Source organism: Chiloscyllium plagiosum, chromosome 28 (assembly GCF_004010195.1).
Source record: "Chiloscyllium plagiosum isolate BGI_BamShark_2017 chromosome 28, ASM401019v2, whole genome shotgun sequence".
Taxonomy (NCBI): Eukaryota; Metazoa; Chordata; class Chondrichthyes; order Orectolobiformes; family Hemiscylliidae; genus Chiloscyllium; species Chiloscyllium plagiosum.
This window is the reverse complement of record NC_057737.1, coordinates 49,543,725-49,564,454: the sequence shown is the minus strand read 5'-3', so window position 1 is coordinate 49,564,454 and position 20,730 is coordinate 49,543,725. Positions and strand designations below refer to the sequence as shown.

The window sequence follows — 20,730 nt, the reverse complement described above, 5'->3', positions numbered from 1 at the left end:
GCAGAGTGGGAGGGGGAGTTGAAATGTTGGGCTACAGGGCGGTGTGGTTGATTGGTTCGGGTGTCCTGGAGATGTTCCCTAAAGCGCTCTGCTAGGAGGCGTCCAGTCTCCCCAACGTAGAGGAGACCACATCGGGAGCAACGGATACAATAAATTATATTGGTAGTATTAGAATGATATTAGAATTCCTACAGTGTGGCCTTTTGCCCCAACAAGTCCACACTGACTCTCCGAAGGGTAGCCCACCCAGACCCATTCTCCCTACCCTATATTTACCCCTGACTAATGCACCTAGCCGACACATCCCTGAACACTATGGGCTATTTAGCACAGCCAATTCACTAACCTGCACATCTTTGGATTGTGGGAGGAAACCCACACAGACACAGGGAGAATATGCAAGCTCCACACAGACAGTGGCCCAAGAAGGAAATTGAACCCAGGTCCCTGGCACTGTGAGGTAGCAGTGCTAACCACTGAGCCACCATGCTGCCCAGTACTCATTGTATATAAAGATGTGCCGATTAGGTGAATCGTTCATATTAAATTGCCTATAGTATCCATGGATATGCAGGCCAGGTGGGTTAGCCATGGGAAATGCAACAGGTCGGGGGGGGGGATAGCTAGTGGGACTGTATAGAATACTCTTTGGAGGGACAGTGTGGGGACTCAATGGGTCAAATGGCTGCTTCCACACTGTAGGGATTCTATGATTCTATGAAATAATATTGAGCATTAATTAAGGGGATCTTGGAGTGCAAGTTTAAAGCTCCCTGAAAGGGGTAATAAAACTGGATAAGTTGGTAAAGAGGGTATATGACACACTTTCCTTCATCAGTCAGGACATTGATTATAAAAGTTGTCAAGTCACATTTGCAGCTGTACAAAACTTAATTTAGGCCAAATTTGGAATAATCTGTGCAGTTCCAGTCACAACACTATCAGAGGATATGGAGGCTTTGGATAGAGTACAAAAGATGTTTAACCAGATATTACCTGGATTGAAGTGTATTAGCTATAAGGAGAGGCAGGACAAACTTGAATACTTTTCACTAGAAAATTGGAGGCTAGGTGCAACCTAATACGACCTAAGTATATAAAATGATGAGGAGAGGTATGGATGGGGTGAACTCTCCTTTTTTTTTCCCAGAGTAGAAATACTCGGGGGCATAGGTTTAAGGTGAGAAGGAGAAAATTTAAAGGAGATTTGCGAGGAAAGTTTTTTTGCACAAGGTAGTAGATGCCTGGAACATATTGCTAGAGGAGGTGGGAGAAGCAGAGGCAATAGGCAACGATTAAGAGGCACTTAGACAGACACATGAGCAGGCAGGAAATAGAGGGACACGAACCATGTGCAGGCAGATGAGATTAGTTTACATTGGTGGCATGGTTGGCACAGATGTGGTGGACCAAAGGGCCTGTTACTGTGTTGTACTGTTCTTTGTTTAACACTCTAGAAGCTCACACCATCCACAACAAAGCAGTGCTCATTCAGCATCCCATCCATTAATTTAATAATTTACCTTCTAAATCCATGACCAAGACCACTTCCATCTAGAAGGATAAAAACAGCTGATAGAGAGGAACTTCACTACCTTTAAGTTCCCATAAAGCCGCTCACCCTCCTGACTTCGAAATATGTGACTTATCCTCCAAGTGTCGCTGGGCGTAAATCCTCAAACTCCCTGCTGAACAGCACTTTGGGTGTACTTCCAGCACACAGATAGCAGCAGTCCAAAACAACTCACCACCATCTTTTCAAGCTCAACTAGAGATGGGTAATAAATACTGACCCAGCCAGTAATGATCACATGATCAGAATGAATCCCTTTAGTAGCAAAATGGATGACAATGCATTTTTCAACCTGCCTATTTTTCATTTCCATCTCTATGACTATTCCTTTTGTGATATTGTGCTTCCATTTAGATTGCTTACAGTATCACCTGTCTTTGTGTCGTCTGCAAATGCAGACATCGGACTTTCCATCCTGTATTTTAGTAATAACAATATGTGAATATTCAAGCCTCAACACACATCCGCAGTACACATCTGGCAAATACCTTCCCATTCTCCTGCTTGGCTAATGCCCTTATCTAGTGAACAACTGCTACAGGCTATAAACAATATTCTTATGTGAGGGAATTTGCTAATTGCCTTCTGGGAGTCCAGATACATATCCTTTATGAATCCAACTGTCAATGCTGGATCTCATTGCGTTGGTGCCATGGTGCAAGGACTGTGTTTTGGGTACAGTGTATTGAGGTGAGCGCAGATGAAAACAAAAATGTATTATGCTCAAGAACTTTTTCTGGCTTTCCTTTCGGCACACCCCCTTAAAGGAGTACAATTGATGATGGACATACAGTCCTTTTTGTGTTGTCCGTGTTGTTGCCCTGCAGCGTCATGTTGCATATTATTCCACAAATGAAGTCTGGTAAGTCAAAAATGTTCTCAATCCTGACCACTAAGGTATACAGATCCATGTAGAGACATAACTAAATGGGAGGCTAATTATTCTCAAAACTAAACAGAAACGACACAAATGGTACATAACAGCTTGATACAGCGACTGCTCTGCCCAGTAAACTACAGGAAGTTGTATGCACAGCCCAGGCCAGCACAGAGGCCAGCCTCCCATCATGGATTCCATTTACACTTCTCATTGCTGCAGAAAGACTGCCAACATCAGCAAGAACCCTTCCCATCCTGGTAATGTTCTCTTCCAACTTCTTCTGCCAGGGAGAAACTAAAGTAACTTGAACACATGTACCAGCAGGTTCAAGAGCAGCTTCTTCCCGGCAGATTGGGCCTCTCTAACTTCACATAACGTTGATCTTGCTTTGTGCACCTCGTGTGCAGCCATGACCCTGTATGCCTCGCTCTGTCTAAGCTCCCTATGATCTGTATGTTCTTGTTTGCTATGATCTGCCCATACTGCTCGCAAAACACTTTTCACTGTACTTAGGTACATGTGACTACAATAAATCAAATCAAATCTTTAAAAATGCATTGACAGGCCTTGTTGCTGCTTCATATTTATGGTCAGATGTCTGTTCTTTATTCGGGAGATTTGTACAGCCTAGACTGACAAAGGACCTTCAGCTTACCTTGTCTATGCTGACCATGATGTCATTCTCAACTAATCACATCTGCCTGCACATGGTCTGTATCCCTCTATTCTCTGCCTGTTTTATGTGTCTGTCTAAATGGCTCTTAACGTTGCTATCATATCTGCTTCTACCATCTCCTCAAGCAGCATGGTCCAGGTACCTACCACCCTCTGTTTTTAAAATAACCTTACCTCGCCTTTAAAATTTCCTTTCTCATCTAAAATCTATGCCCCCTGGTATTTAACATTTCCACCCTGAGTAAAAAGGCTCTTAACTACCCACAATGGCTCAGTGGTTAGCACTGCTGCCTCACAGTGCCCAAGACTTGGGTTCATTTCCAGCCTTGGGCAGCTGTCTGTGTGAAGCTTACATGTTCTTACTGTGTCTATATGGGTTTCCTCTGGGTGCTCCAGTTTCCTTCCACAGTCCAAAAGTATGCAGTTTAGGTGAATTGGCCTTGCTAACTTGCCCATAGTGTTCACGGATGTGTCGGTTAGGTGTATTAGGGTAGAGGAATGGGTCTGGGTGAGTTACTCTTCGTTGGCTTGGTGTGGACTTGTTGGGCCTAATGGCCTGTTTCCAAACTTTAGGGATTCCATGATTAATCCAAACCTCTCAATTTTATATACTTCTATTAGGTCACCCCTTAGCCTGTGACACTTTATTGATAACAATCCAAGTTTGTCCAAACTCTTCAGATAGTAAATGCGATCCAAGCATCATCCAGGTAAATCTCTTTTGAGCCCTATTCAAAATTCTACACATCCTTCCTGTAGTGTGGTGACCGGAACTGCACACAATACTCCAATGTGGCATAACTAAAGTTTTATATAGCTGCAAATGTGACTTGCCAACTTTTATATTCAATGTTCTGACCAATGAATGCAAGCATGTAGTATGCCTTCATTACTATCTTATCCACTTGTGCTGCTAATTCCAGAGAGCTATGGACCTCCCTCCTTCGATCCCTCTATATATCAGTGTTCTTAAGGATCCTGCCATTTACTGTATACTTTCCTCTTGAATTTAGCCTCTCAAAATGCATCACCTCACATATGTCCAGATTCAACTCCATTGCCATTTCTCCGCCCAACTTTCTAACTGATCTTCATAGTTTCATAGTAATAAAAGCAGGAGTAGGCCGCTTGGCTGACCTGTCCATCATCTCAGCTCCTCCTACCTGCATTATCCCCATAACCCTTAATTCCTGGACCATGTAAAAACCCATCCAACCGTGTCTTGAATATATTTAATGAAGCTGCTTCTACTGCCTCCCTGGGCAGAGAATCCCATAGATTCACTACCCTCTGGGAAAGCAGTTCTTCCTCATCTCTGTCCTAAATCTGCTCTCCCTAATCTTGAGGCCATGTCCCTTAGTCCTAGTCTCACTCATCAGTGGAAACAACTTGCCCACCTCTATCTTATCTATGCCTCTCATAATTTTATATGTTTCTGTAAGATCCCCTCTCATTCTTCTAAGTACTAGTGAGTACAGTCCCAGGCGGCTCAACCTCTCCTTAGAGGGTAACCTCCTCATCTCTGGAGTCAACCTGGTGAACCTCCTCTGCACTGCCTCCAAAACCAGTATATCCTTCCTCAAGTAAGGAGACCAGAACTGCACACAATACTCCAGGTGCAGCTTCACCAACACCTTGTACAATTGCAGCAGAACCTCCCTGCTCTTAACTTCAATCCCTCTAGCAATAAAAGCCAATAATCTGTTTGCCTTCCTGATTACCTGTTGCACCTGCAAGTCAACTTTTAGCAACTCATGTATGAGCACTCCTAAGTCCCTCTGCACAACAGCATGCTGCAATTTTTCACCATTTAAATCGTACCCTGACCTACTATTTTTACTTCCAAAGTGGATAACCTCACATTTCCCAACATTGTGCTCCATCTGTCAGACCTTTGCCCACTCACTGAACCTATCTAAATCTTTTTGCAGACCCTGCAGATCCTCTGCACAGTTTGCCTTTCCACTCAATTTAATATCATCAGCAAACTTAGATAGGTGACACTTGGTCTCCACTTCCAAATCATTTATACATATATATCATGAACAGTTGCAGGCTCAACACCGACCCCTGAGGCATCTTGTTCACCACTGATCTCCAATCAGCGAAACACCCATTTATGCCAATTCTTTGCTTTCCATTGGTTAACCAGTCCTCTATCCATGCTAGTATATTCCTCACAACTCCATGCATTCTTATTTTATGGATGAGTCTTTTATGCAGCACCTTATCGAACACCTTCTGGAAATCCAAGGATACAACATCCACCTGCTCCCTCCATCCACTGCACTTGTTACATCCTCAAAGAGCTCCAGTAAGTTTGTCAACCTGAATCCTTCCCTTCCTGAATCCATGCTGCGTCTGCCTGATGGAATCCTTTCCTTCCAGAAGTTGCATTATTTCTTCTTTAATGTTAGCCTCCAGCATTTTCCCAACTAAAGGTGTGAAGCTAACTGGCCTGTAGTTACCTGCCTTTTGCCTGCACATTTTTTTAAACAGCGGCATGATATTCCCTGTCTTCCAGTCTGCCAGGACCTGCCCAGACTCCAGTGAAGTTTGATAAATTACCACTTGTGCATCTACTATAACTTCTGCCATTTCTTTCAGCATTTTGGGATGCATTCCATCAGGACCAGGGGACTTATCTACCTTTAGATTCTCAATTTTGCTCAACACTACCCCTTTAGTGATAGCATTTGAATTGAGGTCCTCACCTCCCGTCGTATCCTTAACATCATTCTTTGGCATTTAAGTCACATCTTCCACTGTGAAGATTGACACAGCATTATCCTGTATTAATTCCCTTTTCTCATCCTGCAAGGGACCTACGTCCACTTTAGCTACCCTTTTACATTTATATATTTATAAAAACTTCTAAAAGATTTTATATTCTGTGCTCGTTTGCATTCATAATCTATCTTTCTGTTCTTTATTGCTTGCTTCGTTGTTCTTTGTTGCTTTTTAAAGTTTTCCCAATCCTCTTGTTTCCACTATACGTGACTACTTTATAAGCCTAATTGGCTTTTAATTGGATGCCTTCCTTTATTTCCTTCATTATCCAAGGCTGGCTCTTTCTTCCCCTTGCTATCCTTGTTTTTGACCAGAGTATATATTTCTCCTTGTGAAAGTCCTCCACTTTCCCTCAACTGTTCCACCAGAAAACTTGTGTTCCCAGTGTAATTTTGCCAACTCCTTCCTTATCCCTTTATAGTATCCATTGTTTAAGCATAACACCCTGGTTTTAGATGATACTATTTCATCTGAAATTCGATCAGACTGTGATCACTCTTTCCAAGAGGAGCCTTAACTACAAGATCATTAATTTTACCTGTCTCATTGCATAGGACCAGATTTAAGATTCCACGCTCCCTTGTACATTTGGTAGCATGCTGGTCAAGAAAGTTATCACGGATGAATTCTATGAACTCTTCTTCAAGACTGCCTCTACCGACTTGATTCGACCAATCAATGTGCAGGTTAAAGTGCCCCCCCCCCAACAAAGTCTAATTCCTGTTGTAACCCTTGCCAATCTTCCTCACTATCCACCAGCTTTCAATACCATGTGCAAACTTACAATCAGACCACCTACGTTTTCATCCAAATCATTTATATACATATTACAAAACAAGGGTCCCAGCAGTGATCCCTGCAGAACACCACTAGTCACCTTTAGTCAGAAAAACACCCCTCCACCACTATCCTCTATCCTCTGACCAAGCCAATTTTGTATCCAACTTGCCAACTCGTCACAGATCCCAAGCAAATTAATTTTCTGGACCTGCCCATTATGAGGGATCTTATCAAGTGCTTCAGTAAAGTCCATGTCGACAATATCCATTGTCCTACCCTCATCAATCGACTTCTTAACTTCCTCAAAAAACTCAAGCTTGAGACAAAACCTCCCAGTCATAAGCCATCCTGACTCTCCATAATAATTCCATTCTTCTCCAAATGTGAGTAAATCCTCTCTAAGAATCTCCTCCAATAATTTCCCTACCAATGATGGACAGCTCACATCAGTGAGCCTGTAACTTCCTGGATTATCCCTGGTGCCCTCCATATGGTAACCATGTTGGTAGTTTACCAGATTTCTGGGACCTTGCCTATAGCTAAAGTGAATACAAGGATCTCTGTGAAGCCCTCAGCAATCTCCTCCCTTGCCTCCTTCGTATCCTAGCATCGATCCCATCAGGTCCAAGGGACTTCTCTACCTGACCGTTTTTAAAGCGGCCCAACGTCTTGTTCTTTATATCAACATGTCCCACAGTATCAACATTTCCCTCCCTAATCTTACCATAATCAACGTCCTTCTCCTTTGTGAATACCAATGCAAGTACTCATTAAGGACACAGAAACATAGCCATTCATCCTTCTGAGCCTGCAACACCATTCAATATGATTATGGTTGATGATGCAATCTCAGTATCCCACTCCCACTTTCTCCCTTTCACCCTTGATCCTTTAGCCGCAAGGGCCACATCCAGCTCCCTCTTAAATCTGTAGAACAAGCTGGCCCTAACAGTTGTCTGTGAGCAGAGAATTCCACAGGTTCACAACTCTGACTGAAGAAATTCTTCCTCAACTCAGTCCAGAATGGCTTATCCCTTATTCTCAGAGTGTAACCCCTATATCTGGGCTTCCCCAACATCGGGAACGATCTAGCCTGTCCAGTGCCTTCAGGATTTGTATATTTTTTATGAGATTAGCAGCCCCCCCCCCCCCGTTTCATCTAAATTCCAGTGTGAAAAAGCCCAGCCGATCCACTCTTTCTTCATCTGTCAGTGCTGCTATCCTGGGAATCAATCTGGTGAACCTTCTCTGGACTCTCTCAGGAACATGAGTGTCCTTCTTCAGAGTAGCAGACCAAAACTGTGTACAGTACTCAAAGTGTGGCCTCACCAAGACCCTGTATAATTGCAGTAAGATGTCCCTACTCCTATGCACAAATCCTCTCAGTATGAAGGCCAGCATGCCATTAGCTTTCCCCACCACCTGCTGCACCTGCTGCACCTTCAGTGACTGTACCATGATGGCACCCAGGATTAATGGCACCTCACCTTTTCCTAAACTGCCACCACTCACATAATAATCTGCTTATCTGTCTTTGCCACCAAAGTGGATAACCCCACATTATATTGCATTTGCCAAGCATTTGTTCACTGAGCCAGCCTGTCCAAGTCACCCTGTAGTCTTTAGCCTCTTCCTCTAAGCCACTAAACTTAATATCATCTGCACATTTGGAAATGTTTCATTCCTTCATCCAAATCATTAATGTACATTGTGAACAGCTGGGGTCCCAGCATTGAACTCTGCGGTACCCCACTTGTCACTGCCTGCCACTCATGAGAAGGACCCATTTATCCAAACTCTCTATTTCCTCTCTGCCAACCAGTTCTCTATCCACATCAATACATGACCCTCTGATACCACGCCTCATCCACTCTTCTGGCTCCAAGCATAAATTTTCTCCTTTACCCTTGAGTGGACTTACCCTTTCCTTAGCTAGTTTCTTGTTCCTAATATACATATAAAATCCCTTGGGATTCTGGTGGTATAGTGGACAGTGAAGAAGGTTATCTAAGATTACATAGAGAACTTGATCAATTGGTCAATGGCTGAGGAATGGCAGTTGGAATTTAATTTGGATCAATGTGTAGTATTGCATTTTGATAACACAAACAAGGGCAGGACTTATACAATTAATGGCAGGGCTCTGGGTAGTGCTGTAGAACATAGAGACCTGGTGGGTAGCATGGTGGCACAGTGGTTAGCACCGCTGCCTCACAGCGCCAGAGACCTGGGTTCAATTCCCACCTCAGGCAATTGTCTGTGTGGAGTTTGCACATTCTCGCTGTGTCTGCGTGGGTTTCCTCCGGGTGCTCCAGTTTCCTCCCATAGTCCAAAAATGTGCAGGTTAGGTGAATTGGCTATGCTAAATTGCCCGTAGTGTGAGGTGTATGTGTAGGGGTATGGGTGGGTTGCTCTTCGGAGGGTCAGTGTGGACTTGTTGGGCTGAAGGGCCTGTTTCCACACTGTAAATAAGTAATCTAATCTAATCTAAAGCTAGGGGTTCAGATCCACAACTCTTTGAAATTTGCATCACCAAATAGGTTGGTTAAGAAGGCGTTTAGCGTGCTTGCCTTCGTTGCTGAGACCTTTGAATATCGTAGTTGATACATCATGCTTAGATTATACAGAATTTTGCTAAGGCCTCTCCTGGAGTATTCTGTGCCATTCTGGTCATCCTGTTATAGGAAGGATATTATTAATCTGGGAAGAGTTCAGAAAATATTTACCAGGATATTGCCGGGAATGGAGGGTTTAAGGTATAAAAATAGGTGGGAAGGCTGGGACCTTTTTTATTAGGCCGTAGGAGGTGGAGGGATTACTTTACTGAGGTTTATCAAACCATGGGGGTCATAGAAAAAGTGAATAGCAAGGATCTTTTCCCTCAGGTGAGTGAGTTCAAAACTGGGGTGCATATTTTTCCGTTGAGAGGAGAAAAATTTACAAAGGCCGTGAGGGGCAACCATTTTTGCACAGAGAGTGATTCATGTGTTATGAAGTTGAAGATGTGTACTGTACATTTAAGAGAGAGTGAAAGCTGTTTTGCTTTCAGAGCTTACAAGCACCTGTCATATGACTAGCTAGCAGTCTCAGAGTGTACTGGAAAATTGAAAAATGTAACATTTAGCTGTGAAAAAGATACCTGTTGGTTGCTGTTTTGACAACAATTCAAATTTAACCAATCAGTTTAAATTATGCCCCAGGATACTAAAATCCAATCAAGTTTGAATTTATTGTTTTGCCAACATCAAACCAATTAGACAATTGGGGGCATTAAAAAAACAGGAATTTTGGAAATCAGACAGAATAACTGCCATTGAGAAAGACTGCCATTCAAAAACACTCTCAATCAAAGGTAACTTTTTCATATGAAACATCTTCGCAGCAAAAGAAAGAAAACGACCCAGGGAGATCTACAGACAAAAGAAGACAGATGACAACAGCCATTGTATATTTTTTAAATTAAATTGATGTAATTTTAAGAATTTTTTTGTTGGAACAGTATATTGTTATAGATCTGGAGACAGATAATGAGCAGTTAAGAGAAAGGGGCTTAATGTTGTGAATAGTTGTTGTTTAACATACACTTTTAGAGTCAAGGAATAAATGAATATTATTTTCTTTAAATAGTGAAATTTGAAAGTTCTCTGTCTCATACTTTAACAGATTACAAGGTGAGGTGAGCTTTTCTGGGTGTTTGGTTTATTTAGCAGAGGGGTTTACTGACATGTTATAACACATGTGTGGAATGAACTTAGAGAGAAAGTGGTGGATTCAGGTTTACTTACAATGTTTAAAAGATATTTGAATAAGTTCATAAATAGGAAAGATTTGGAGAAATGTAGGCCAAGTGCAGGCAGGTGGGATTAGTTTAGTTTGGGACCCTGGTTAGCATGGACTGGTTGGTCTGACTATTTCCAAGCTGTAAAATGTGTTACTGGAAAAGTGCAGCAGGTCAGGCAGCATCCAAGGAGCAGGAGAATCGACGTTTCGGGCATAAGCCCTTCTTCAAGAATGAGGAGGGTGTGCCAAGCAGGCTAAGATAAAAGGTAGGGAGAAGGGACTTAGGGGAGGGGTGTTGGAAATGTGATAGGTGGAAGGAGATTATGGTGACGGTGATAGGCTGGAGAGAGGCTGGGGGCGGAGAGTGCTGCACAAATATAATGCTGATTACAACTTTTAGTTTCGCAACTTTCTGTTCTTACTGAATACAGAATTGTGCGGGACTCCAGGATACCTGGCTCCAGAAATTCTACTTTGCTCAATGGATGAAACTCACCCTGGATACAGCAAAGAAGTGGATTTGTAAGTATTTCCCTGGTGCACTGGTACTTGGCACTCTCATGGGCAGTGTAGAGCTGACCTTTCACTCTCAAGTCAGATGTGCATTTCCCCAAACCAGCTCAGGTAAAGTACTTGGAAGTGGTCAGATTCTCACTGTGTTTAGAGAGCCAGTGGTGGGCACACAGTAATTCCAACACTGGCTAAGAGAGGTGGGGCCTGTAGGAGTAATATCACTCAATCAGGATTTAATAGAAGAACCAGCAATAAGGAGTCTCTGCAGTCAGGCAAGTGTCGCTGTCGCTCAGAGGACACATCAATCAAAGGTGAGATCAGCACTCACTGTAATAGTTGTGTAGCTGGTTGCTGATGCCTGAGGAGTCAGCTCATCATGTGCTTTACAAACAACAGTATGGTCACTGCTGTCTCTTCCCATTGGAGCACCTGAAACTGAAGACTTGAAACGCCTCACCATACACAGCCATGGGAATGGCAGCATCGTGGCACTATGGCTGTCTCACATATTCAGCATTGGCACAGGTTGCCATCTCTCAGGGTAGGCATATTTGCTACAGACCTTTGCTCAGCCCACTTTCCATCCATTTTTCAAGATGCAGCAATTCTTTTTGGTAACAAAAATAATCAGATTATTTTATTTCAAAAGAAGAGGTAATTCCTTACACTTAAAATTAAAATTAAACCATAAAGATGGCTTTGTGTGTGGGAGGTCATACCTCACAAATTTGTTAGCGTTCTTTGATGAAGTGACCAGGTAAGGTTGATGAGTAACTGTAGTCTATAAGAATTTCAGTAAGGCCTTTGATAAGGTTCCACATGGTCGACTGGTCTGGGAGGTTAGATTGCACGTAATCCAGGAACGCAGGCACATTGGATACAGAGTTGGCTTCATGGTAGGAAGCTGAGGGTAATAGTGGGAGGATGCTTGTCGAACTGGAGGCCTGCGACTAATGGAGTGCCTCAGGGGTCATTTCTGGACTGGTTGTTATCCATGTGAATGATTTGAATGAGAATGTACAAGGCATGATTATTAAGTTTGCAGATGACACTAAAATAGGCGGTATCGTGGACAGTGAGGAAGGTTATCAGAAATTGCAGAAGGACCTTGATCAGCTGAGGAAGTGGGCCAGGAAATGGCAAATGGAGTTTAATACAAATAAGTGTGAGGTCTTGCATTTTGGAAAGTAAAATTAAGGCAGGAATATCATGGGAGGGCCTTAAGGCATGTACTGGAACAGAGGGACCTTGGAGTTCAGGTGCACAGTTATATGAAAATGGAGTCACAGGTAGCCACAGGTGAAGAAGACTTTGGCACAGTGGCCTTCATCAGTCAGGGCACTGAGTATAGAAGTTGGGGAGTTATGCTGCAGTTGTACAGGATGTTGGTGAGGCCGCACTTGGACTGTAGTGTTTAGTTCTGGTCACCTTGCTTTCAAAAGGATGTTATTAAACTGGAAAGAGTGCAGAAGAAATTTACAATATCATTGCCAGTACTCAAGGGTCTGTGTTATAGGGAGAGGTTGGACATGCTAGGACCTTTTTCTTTCGAGCATAGGAGATTATGGGGGGGGGTTGTTATAGAAGTGTATAAGATCAGGCACTCAGTCCTTTTCTCAGAGTTGTGGAATCAAGGACTAGAGGGTATCAATTTCAAGTTGGAGGGGAAAGAATAAAAGGGAACCTGAGGGGCAACCTTTTTACACAGAGGGTGGTACACATATGGAATGAACTGCCAGTGGAAATGATTGAGATGGGCACGTTCACAACATGTAAAAGGCATTTGGACAAATGCATGGATAGGAAAGGTTTAGAAGAATATGGGCAAAGTGCAGGGAAATGGGGTTAGCGTGGATGGATAGTTTGGGCCAAAGAGCTGGTCTCTGTGCTGTAAGACTCTATGACTCTACATTAAGAGGCCCTGGAGCAAGTAAGTCACCGACCCTGGCTCATGATGCCATTTGTCTTTCAAAGGTGTTAATAAGATGAATTAATAAATGACTTAGTAAATGGAGAATTTCTAGTCAGAACAGTAACCCAACTAGGTCAAATTTATTGGCCTCACCAAGGGTGGTGAAACAACCAATAGAAATGAAAGGAATTGAGATGCTGCAGGAGTTGTTTTTGGATTATTTCCTAACTCTGTGTAAATTGATCTCATACCCAAAGAATTAGACAGAAATTGGAAGAGGGAGGTAACTTACCTGGCAACTTTTGAAAATTTAAATTTAAAATGGACAAAATTACAAAGAGCTTAACATATCAACTCCTCTTTAATAGAAATGTAAAACACACAGATTCAGAATTAAGAGCAATACCGTAAATCTAATCAGAAATTGAATCAAAATCAATATCCCTATGTTATTACTTGAGGTGGTGTTAATGAGGATATGGATACCAGCTCAAATAGGAGTCAGTAAGGAATGGGCAGTGATCCATCAGGTGATGGGTATCGTAACAAACTTTTACAGGTGACTCTTAATTTTCCATTGGCAGGTAACTTAGATATTAGGAAAACACAAGTTAAAATACTGAAACATTTTTATTCTCAAGCATTTCATAAAGATGTGGTCAGATTTTGACAGATATGCCACAGATGTCAGACTGTAGTGAAAACCCAACCATCAATTGAACCTCAGCCTTAATGCCCTCTTTCAAAGAACCGTTTAGTAGAGTCCAATAGATTGTACAAGACCACGACATTAAACTTGGAGTGGGAATCAATATCTTTTCTGTAAAATATGGATGCCCAAGTTTTCCTGAAACAGGATCTTTGAGAAAGTTTATGGTAAAAATGGCAGTGGAAATTTTACTTTCTTTTCCAAGATATGAATTACCAATGAAATATAATTAAAGGAAGGTTCAAACTTTTATGTCAGAAAAATATCAAAGAAGTAATGAATAGTTTGGGATTTAAAAAAAGGTTCAGTCTTCAGCTTATCAACAACAGTCTCAAGATATTTAGAAAGATATATCAAACTTTCATGACCATGACTAGAGATTATTGTCAAGAATGTCCGAAAGGTTGGGATAGAGGAATTCCCTTGTTACTGTTTGCTATTAGGGATGTTCCCAATTAATCTGCAGGATTTAGGCCTTTTGAACTGTTCAATGATTTACATTAGATTGATTCAAGAGAAATGTCTAAGCCAAAGCTCAGATAGTATACTCCCAGTCAATGTTTCAAATTTCAGAGAGAAACATGAATTCACCCAAAAGTATTTGAAAATCACTGGATAAACAATGAAAACTAGAGATGTGATTTTTTTTTGCTGGAGATGAGATATCATCTGGCTCTGAGGAACTATTAAAAGCAGAGCTCACTATACCTTATCAAATCAATGATGTGAACTATGTAGTGAGTAACATGTAAGAATAGAAGTAGGCCATTTGGCCCATCGAGTCCATCCTGCATTCATGCCTCATCTGATAATACTCAACTCTAATTTCCTGTCTTTTCTACAAAATGTTTGATTCCCTACCTGGTTTAAGTAACTAGGAGAAAGTGAGGACTGCAGAAGCTGGAGATCAGAGTTAAGAGTGTAGTGCTGGAAAAACACAGCAGGTCAGGAAAGAATCCGAGGAGCAGGAGAATCGACACTTCGGGCATATGCCCTTCATTAGGAATGGGGCTTGTGGGCCGGAGGTGCTGAGAGTTACATGGGAAGGGGGTATTGTTGGGGTGAAGGTAGCTAAGAATGCAGTAAGTAGATGAAGGTGAAGTAGAAGGTGATAGGTTGGAGAGGAGGGTGGAGCAGATAGATGGGAAAGGCGATGGAAGAGCCAAGAGGGCTGAGTCAAAGTGGAGGCTTGGGACTGGGATAAGGAGGGGGGAGGGAAAATGAGGAAACTGGTGAAATCCCGTGTGGTTGCAGGGTCTCAAGGCATTCTTCCTCCAGGCGTTGGGTGGTTAGGGTTTGGTGATGGAGGAGGCCAGGGGCCTGCATGTCCTTGGTGGAGTGGGGGGGGGGCAAGTTGAAGTGTCCAGCAGTGGGTTTGGTTGGTGCAGGTGTCCCAGAGATGTTCTCTGAAACGATCCGTAAGCTGGCATCCTGTCTCTCCAATGTAGAGGAGACCACATCGGGTAAAATGGATACACATTGGTGGAGATACAGGTAAATTTCTGTCAGGTGTGGAAGAATCCTTTGGGGCCTTAGACGGAGGTGAGGGAGGAGGTGTGGACGAAGGTTTTGCACTTCCTTTAGTGGCAGAGGGAGGTGCTGGGAGTGGGGTGTAAGCTGGTGTAGGGATCTGACAAGGGATTTACAGAAGGAATGGTCTCTTCGAAATGCTGATAGGGTGGAGAGGGAAATACACCTTTGGTGGTGGGGTCTGTTTGTCAGTGGTGGAAGTGGCGGTGGATAATGTGATGTATCTGAAGATTGGTGGGGTTGAAGGTGAGGACCAGGGTGGTTCTGTCCTTGTTGTGTTGGGAGAGGTGGGGTTCAAGGACAGAGGTGCAGGAAGTGGAGGAGATGCACTGGAGGGCATCATCGACCACGTGGGAGGGTAAATTGCGGTCTTTGAAGAAGGAGACCATCTGGGATTTTCCGTGGTGGCATTGGTCCTCCTGGGACCAGATGCGGTGGAGGCAGAGGAATTGGGATGAAGGGATGGCGTTTTTGGAGGAGGCAGGGTGAGAGGAGGTGTAGTCCAGTCCACCCTTGAATCCCACCCCTCCCAACCCAATCTTCTGTTAAGCGTTTCCCCTACTTTTCTCGCCTATTTCCTCTGTCAGGGTTTTATCCTCTCATTTAACCTGTCCATGCATGTTTAAACAGCAATCACAACAACTTTGAACTGGTCAGCGATTGGCTGCAGTGTCCCCAGGAAATAATCCAGAGCAGCACAAGCTGACGTTTTTCTCTGTCTAAACTGAAAATAGTGCAAATGATCCAATACAGCTCTTGCTTGACCTTACCAAGTCTCAGTACACAATGGAACGTGGAACTAGATTGGAGCATTTCTGCCAATTGACAGCCAAACTTCGTAGCAAGAATCTGCAACAAGTAACTCTGATGTGGGATTGTTCTGTGCGCAGGTGGAGTTGTGGAGTAATTATGTACACACTGCTGAGTGGCTCACCACCTTTCTGGCACCGGAAGCAGATGCTAATGCTCAGGATGATCATGGATGGAAATTACAATTTTGACTCTCCAGAATGGCAAGATCGATCAGAAACTGTGAAGGATCTGGTGGGTATTTCAGAGGTCAGACTAATGACTCCTATTTCAATTATTTTCTCACATTTTTATTTTCAAATCTCGTAACCAAATTAATAATGAAGGACAGCAATGATAAGGGTGCATAATATATCATTTTTTCTCCCACTGTTCCTCCATTGTCAAAATATTTTTAAGTTTCCAATGAAGTTCAGGGATGTAAGGCAGGGTAGTAAGTAGCATAGGTCATACAGAGGAAGGACAAGAAACCATCAGTGCTTTGTGATCCGTTACTCTGTTGTTGAGGTTCCCACTCACTTTGCTTATTACTGACAATGTGACTGAAGCATTAACCCATAACTAACAACGGTGGTCAGGGGTTACCTTACAGCACCAGGGACCCGGGTTCAAGTCCAACATCAGGCAACTGTTTGTTTAGAGTTTGCATGTTCTTCTCATGTCTGCATGGGTTTCCTTCCACACCTTCCATGGTGTCCAGGGCAATTTCGATTAGTCAAGGGAGATGCAGGATTACAAGGATAGGGTAGGAAGGTGCATCTTGGATGCTGTTTGGAGGGTCAGTGTGGATTCAATGGACTGAATGGCTTGTTTCCACACTATAGTGATTCTATGATTAATGAACTCCCATTCTTCTGAAGAAACGCTAACATACATTTTGCCTTCCAAATTGCATGTTGTTCCTCCATGCTAGATTTCAGTGACTCATGAACAAGGAGACTCTTGGATATCAACATTTCCCAATGTCTTATTTAAATAATGCTCTACACTTCAATGTTTCCTACCAAACTGGATGGTACATTTTTGTACATTATACTTCATCAGCCAAGCTCTTGTACGCTCGTTCAGGCTGCCTAAGTCCTCTTGATGTCACTTTTGCATCTTCCTCACAACTCACATTTCCGCCTGGTTTGTCATCACAAATCTGTAAATACTATATTTTGGACTTCAGGTCATTAAGAGATTGTAGGCAGCTGAGGCCAAGCACTGCTCCATTTATTGTAGGTGTACTTGACAAATTGGTAGAGGCCTTAAGGAGAACAGGTAACTATCATTTACCTCACATGCCTTAACACTCACACTGCTCGGTTACACAATAAGTTCAAGCTTCATGGGCCACTGGACTCGAAATGGTAACTCTGCTTTCTCTCCACAGGTGCAGCCAGACTTGCAGAGTTCCTCCAGCAGTTTCTGTTTTTTTGTTTCAGATTTTCAGCATCTACAGTTCATCCCTTTTGTTTTAGCAACAAAATAATGCCTGGCAATATACGATTATCCATGAAATATTTAACATCAGTTCTATATACACCTTTCAGCTGGCCACTGATTAAATCATGGTTGCATGGTGAAAGGTTAAAAAAATGTGAAACATTTTTATCTGAAAAGGAACTATATCCTTCTAAATTTATCTCTGATCTTTCTGCATTCATTCATGTATTTATGATCCATAGGAATTGCAAACATTATTCTATTGATCATGGAAACAGACAATCGGAGCAGGAATAAACCATTTGGCCCTTCCAAGCTGTTATGCATGGTGATTCAGTGTGATCTTGAACATCCAACTCAATAACATGATTCTGCTTTTTCTCCACATACTCTTTGGTCCTTTGAGTACCAAGTGGATATCCCGTTTCTTCTTGAAATCATACAATGTTCCGATCCTGACTGTTTTCTGTAATAGTAAATTCCATAGGCTCACCGATCTGAGTGAAGAAATTTCTCCTCAGCTCAATCCTAAATGGTTTATCCCATGTTTTTGGATTGTGACATCTATTTCTGGACTCACCTGTCATCAGGAATACCCATCCTGCATTTACCCTCTTAAAGTGACAGCACCGTCACATTAGTGTCTGAAAGAGCTATTATTACACAAGGCACACCCTATTTAAACTAACTGACTGCAACATCTGAACTAAAAAGCACCAACGCTCACTGCCTTTGAATCCAATAATCTTCAACCCAATCTGGAATTAGAACTCTTGATCTTGACAGCATCCCCCAATTTGTTATGGACCAGATCAAACCCCCTCAAAATACATTAAGATGATAGCCTAGAGCCTAACATTTTCTTATTTTAAAGGTGTGTATTCACTATAAGGAGAAGTTGGACAAATTTGGATGTTTTGCATTGGTGTTGGAAGCTGAGGGGCAACCTGATAAAACTATATAAAATTATGAGAGGCATCGATAGGGTGGAAGACAGTCTTATTCCCAGGGTGGAAGTGTCAAATACTAGGGGGCATGGTTTTAAGGTGAGGGGGAATGTTTAAAGGAGATGTATGAGACAAGTCTTTTTTTACACACGGGGTGGTTGGTGCCGAGAACACACTGCCAATGGAGGAGGTGGACCACATACGATAGGAATGTTTAAGAGCTATTTAGACAAACATGAACAGGCAGGGAACTGAGGAAGGGTCACCGGATTCGAAATATTAACTCTGATTTCTCTACACAAACACTGCCAAACCTGCTAAGCTTTTCCAGCTACTTCTGTTTTTGGCCAGATCTTGTCTTATTAAAATCAGCCTTCCCCCAATTCAAAACATTTATTTCCAGTCCATCATTATCTTAAATCTTACTGTCATGGCTTAACTTTACAGTCTATTTATTGTAAATTGGAGACTGTAAAACATTCTTCATAGCTGCTCACCATTCACTTTCTTCCCCATTGTTCTTGCCCCGAACCACGACTATATAAAGCTCTTGCATCTGAAATTGCACCATTTAGCCCTCAAACCTCATTGGTTTATCCCTGAGTCTCACTGTTTTCTTCCCTTGTTTACTCTCTGCTTATCCTCAAAATCTTACTGCTTTGTCCTCTGAATTCTTGCTCAAGGAGACAAAGTGAGAGAGAAATTTAAAGTAACAATCATGAGTGGCTTAGAGAATTACATACAGTTGAGAGGAAGGGAGGGTATTCAACAGAGAAAGAGACCCAAAAATGAAAACAACATATTTGAGAGTGAGAAAGGTATTCAAGGGAGAAAGAGAACATAGAGTAAAGAGAATTATTTAACGATGTAGAGAGACAAAGGAAGTGAGGAACGTGTATGGGAGAAAAACAACTGGAGGGCAGAAGGAAATATAGGAGAATGATCAAGAAAAAGTACATAAGAAATATGAACAGGGTAAGCAGGCTGTGCCATGTCCTGGTTCATAATTCAGCAAGCAAGCTGTAGAGGCTGAGTCATTAAGTACATTCAAGGCTGAGATAGGGTTTTAATCAGTAAGGGAATCAAGAGTTATGTGGAAAATGCAGAAAAGTGGAGCTGAGGATTATTAGATCAGTTGTGATCTCTCTGAATAGCAGAGCGGACTTGATGGGCTGAATGGCTATTTCTGCTCCTACAAGTTACGTCTTGTGGATGTTTGACAGAAATAGCATATCTATTTTTCAGTCTGGTCAGTATCAGACCCAGTGATTCCAACTCTTATTGGAAACATTGAGGCCATGCAAAAAGTCAGTGACTTCTCATCAGAAATGGGAAAAGTTTGAAGCAGCATTGATTTTGAGCAAGGGGTGGACAGGACAAGGATAAATGAAAGGTCTGTGATCGGATGGAAAATTGAATGATGAACACATTAGTCTGCCAGGGCCGAAAGGAATGGTGATGTTGGCAGGAAAAGGAACAAGGAAACCAAAGGCGTATCAGCAACAGGTTAGCTAGTCGGACAGAGCATGATGAAACAAGTAAAGACAAGGAAGCAAGTTGATGGAACTGAGTTTACATCCTGACATTGTGGATTCATTGTTGAGTCCAGAAAGCTGTAAAATGAGGGACTGTCCGTCCAGTCTATGTCAATTTTCATGAGAACAGGAGAGCAGGTCAAGGACAGAAATGTCACAATGAGATGGAAGATTAAAATGACAGTGGAAACTCAGTGTTGTGCTTGCACACAGAGTGGTGGCTTGCCACAAAGCAAGCACTCAATCTGTGTTTCGACTGTGTGATATGAGAAGACCACATGATGAGCAGTGAATATAATAGACTCGATTGAAAGGAGTACCGCGGAATCACTGCTTCATCTACAAGGAGTGTCTGTGGCCTCCTGTGTTGAGAAGAGAGTGACTGGAAGTGCAGGTGTTCAGGATTCAAAGATGAAAGAAAACAAAAGAGAGAGAGGTGTCTGTTTTGGTGCTACATCGATGACTGTATCGGCGCCGCCTCGTGCTCCCACGAGGAGGTTGAACAGTTCATCCACTTCACCAACACCTTCCACCCCGACCTCAAATTCACCTGGACAGTCTCAGATTCCTCCCTCCCCTTCCTCGACCTTTCTATTTCTATCTCAGGCGACCGAATCAACACGGACATCTACTACAAACAGACGGACTCCCACAGCTACCTGGACTACACCTCCTCCCATCCTGCCCCCTGTAAAAACGCCATCCCATTCTCCCAATTCCTTCGACTCCGCCGCATCTGCTCCCAGGAGGACCAGTTCCAAAAACACCCAGATGGCCTCCTTCTTCAAGGACCGCAATTTCCCCCCCGACGTGGTCGATGATGCCCTCCACCGCATCTCTTCCACTTCCCGCTCCTCCGCCCTTGAAC

At 42.7% G+C, this 20,730-nt stretch overlaps 1 protein-coding gene across 1 annotated transcript in view; it reads left to right on the top strand.

Moving 5' to 3' along the window:
- Window positions 1–20,730, top strand: part of LOC122564238 (phosphorylase b kinase gamma catalytic chain, skeletal muscle/heart isoform-like) — a 106,585-nt gene that overhangs the window by 66,540 nt on the left and 19,315 nt on the right. The window contains exons 6-7 of the mRNA XM_043718936.1: window positions 10,910–11,000; window positions 16,033–16,186. Coding sequence (XP_043574871.1) covers window positions 10,910–11,000; window positions 16,033–16,186 — 245 coding nt within the window. The remainder of the gene's footprint in view (window positions 1–10,909; window positions 11,001–16,032; window positions 16,187–20,730) is intronic.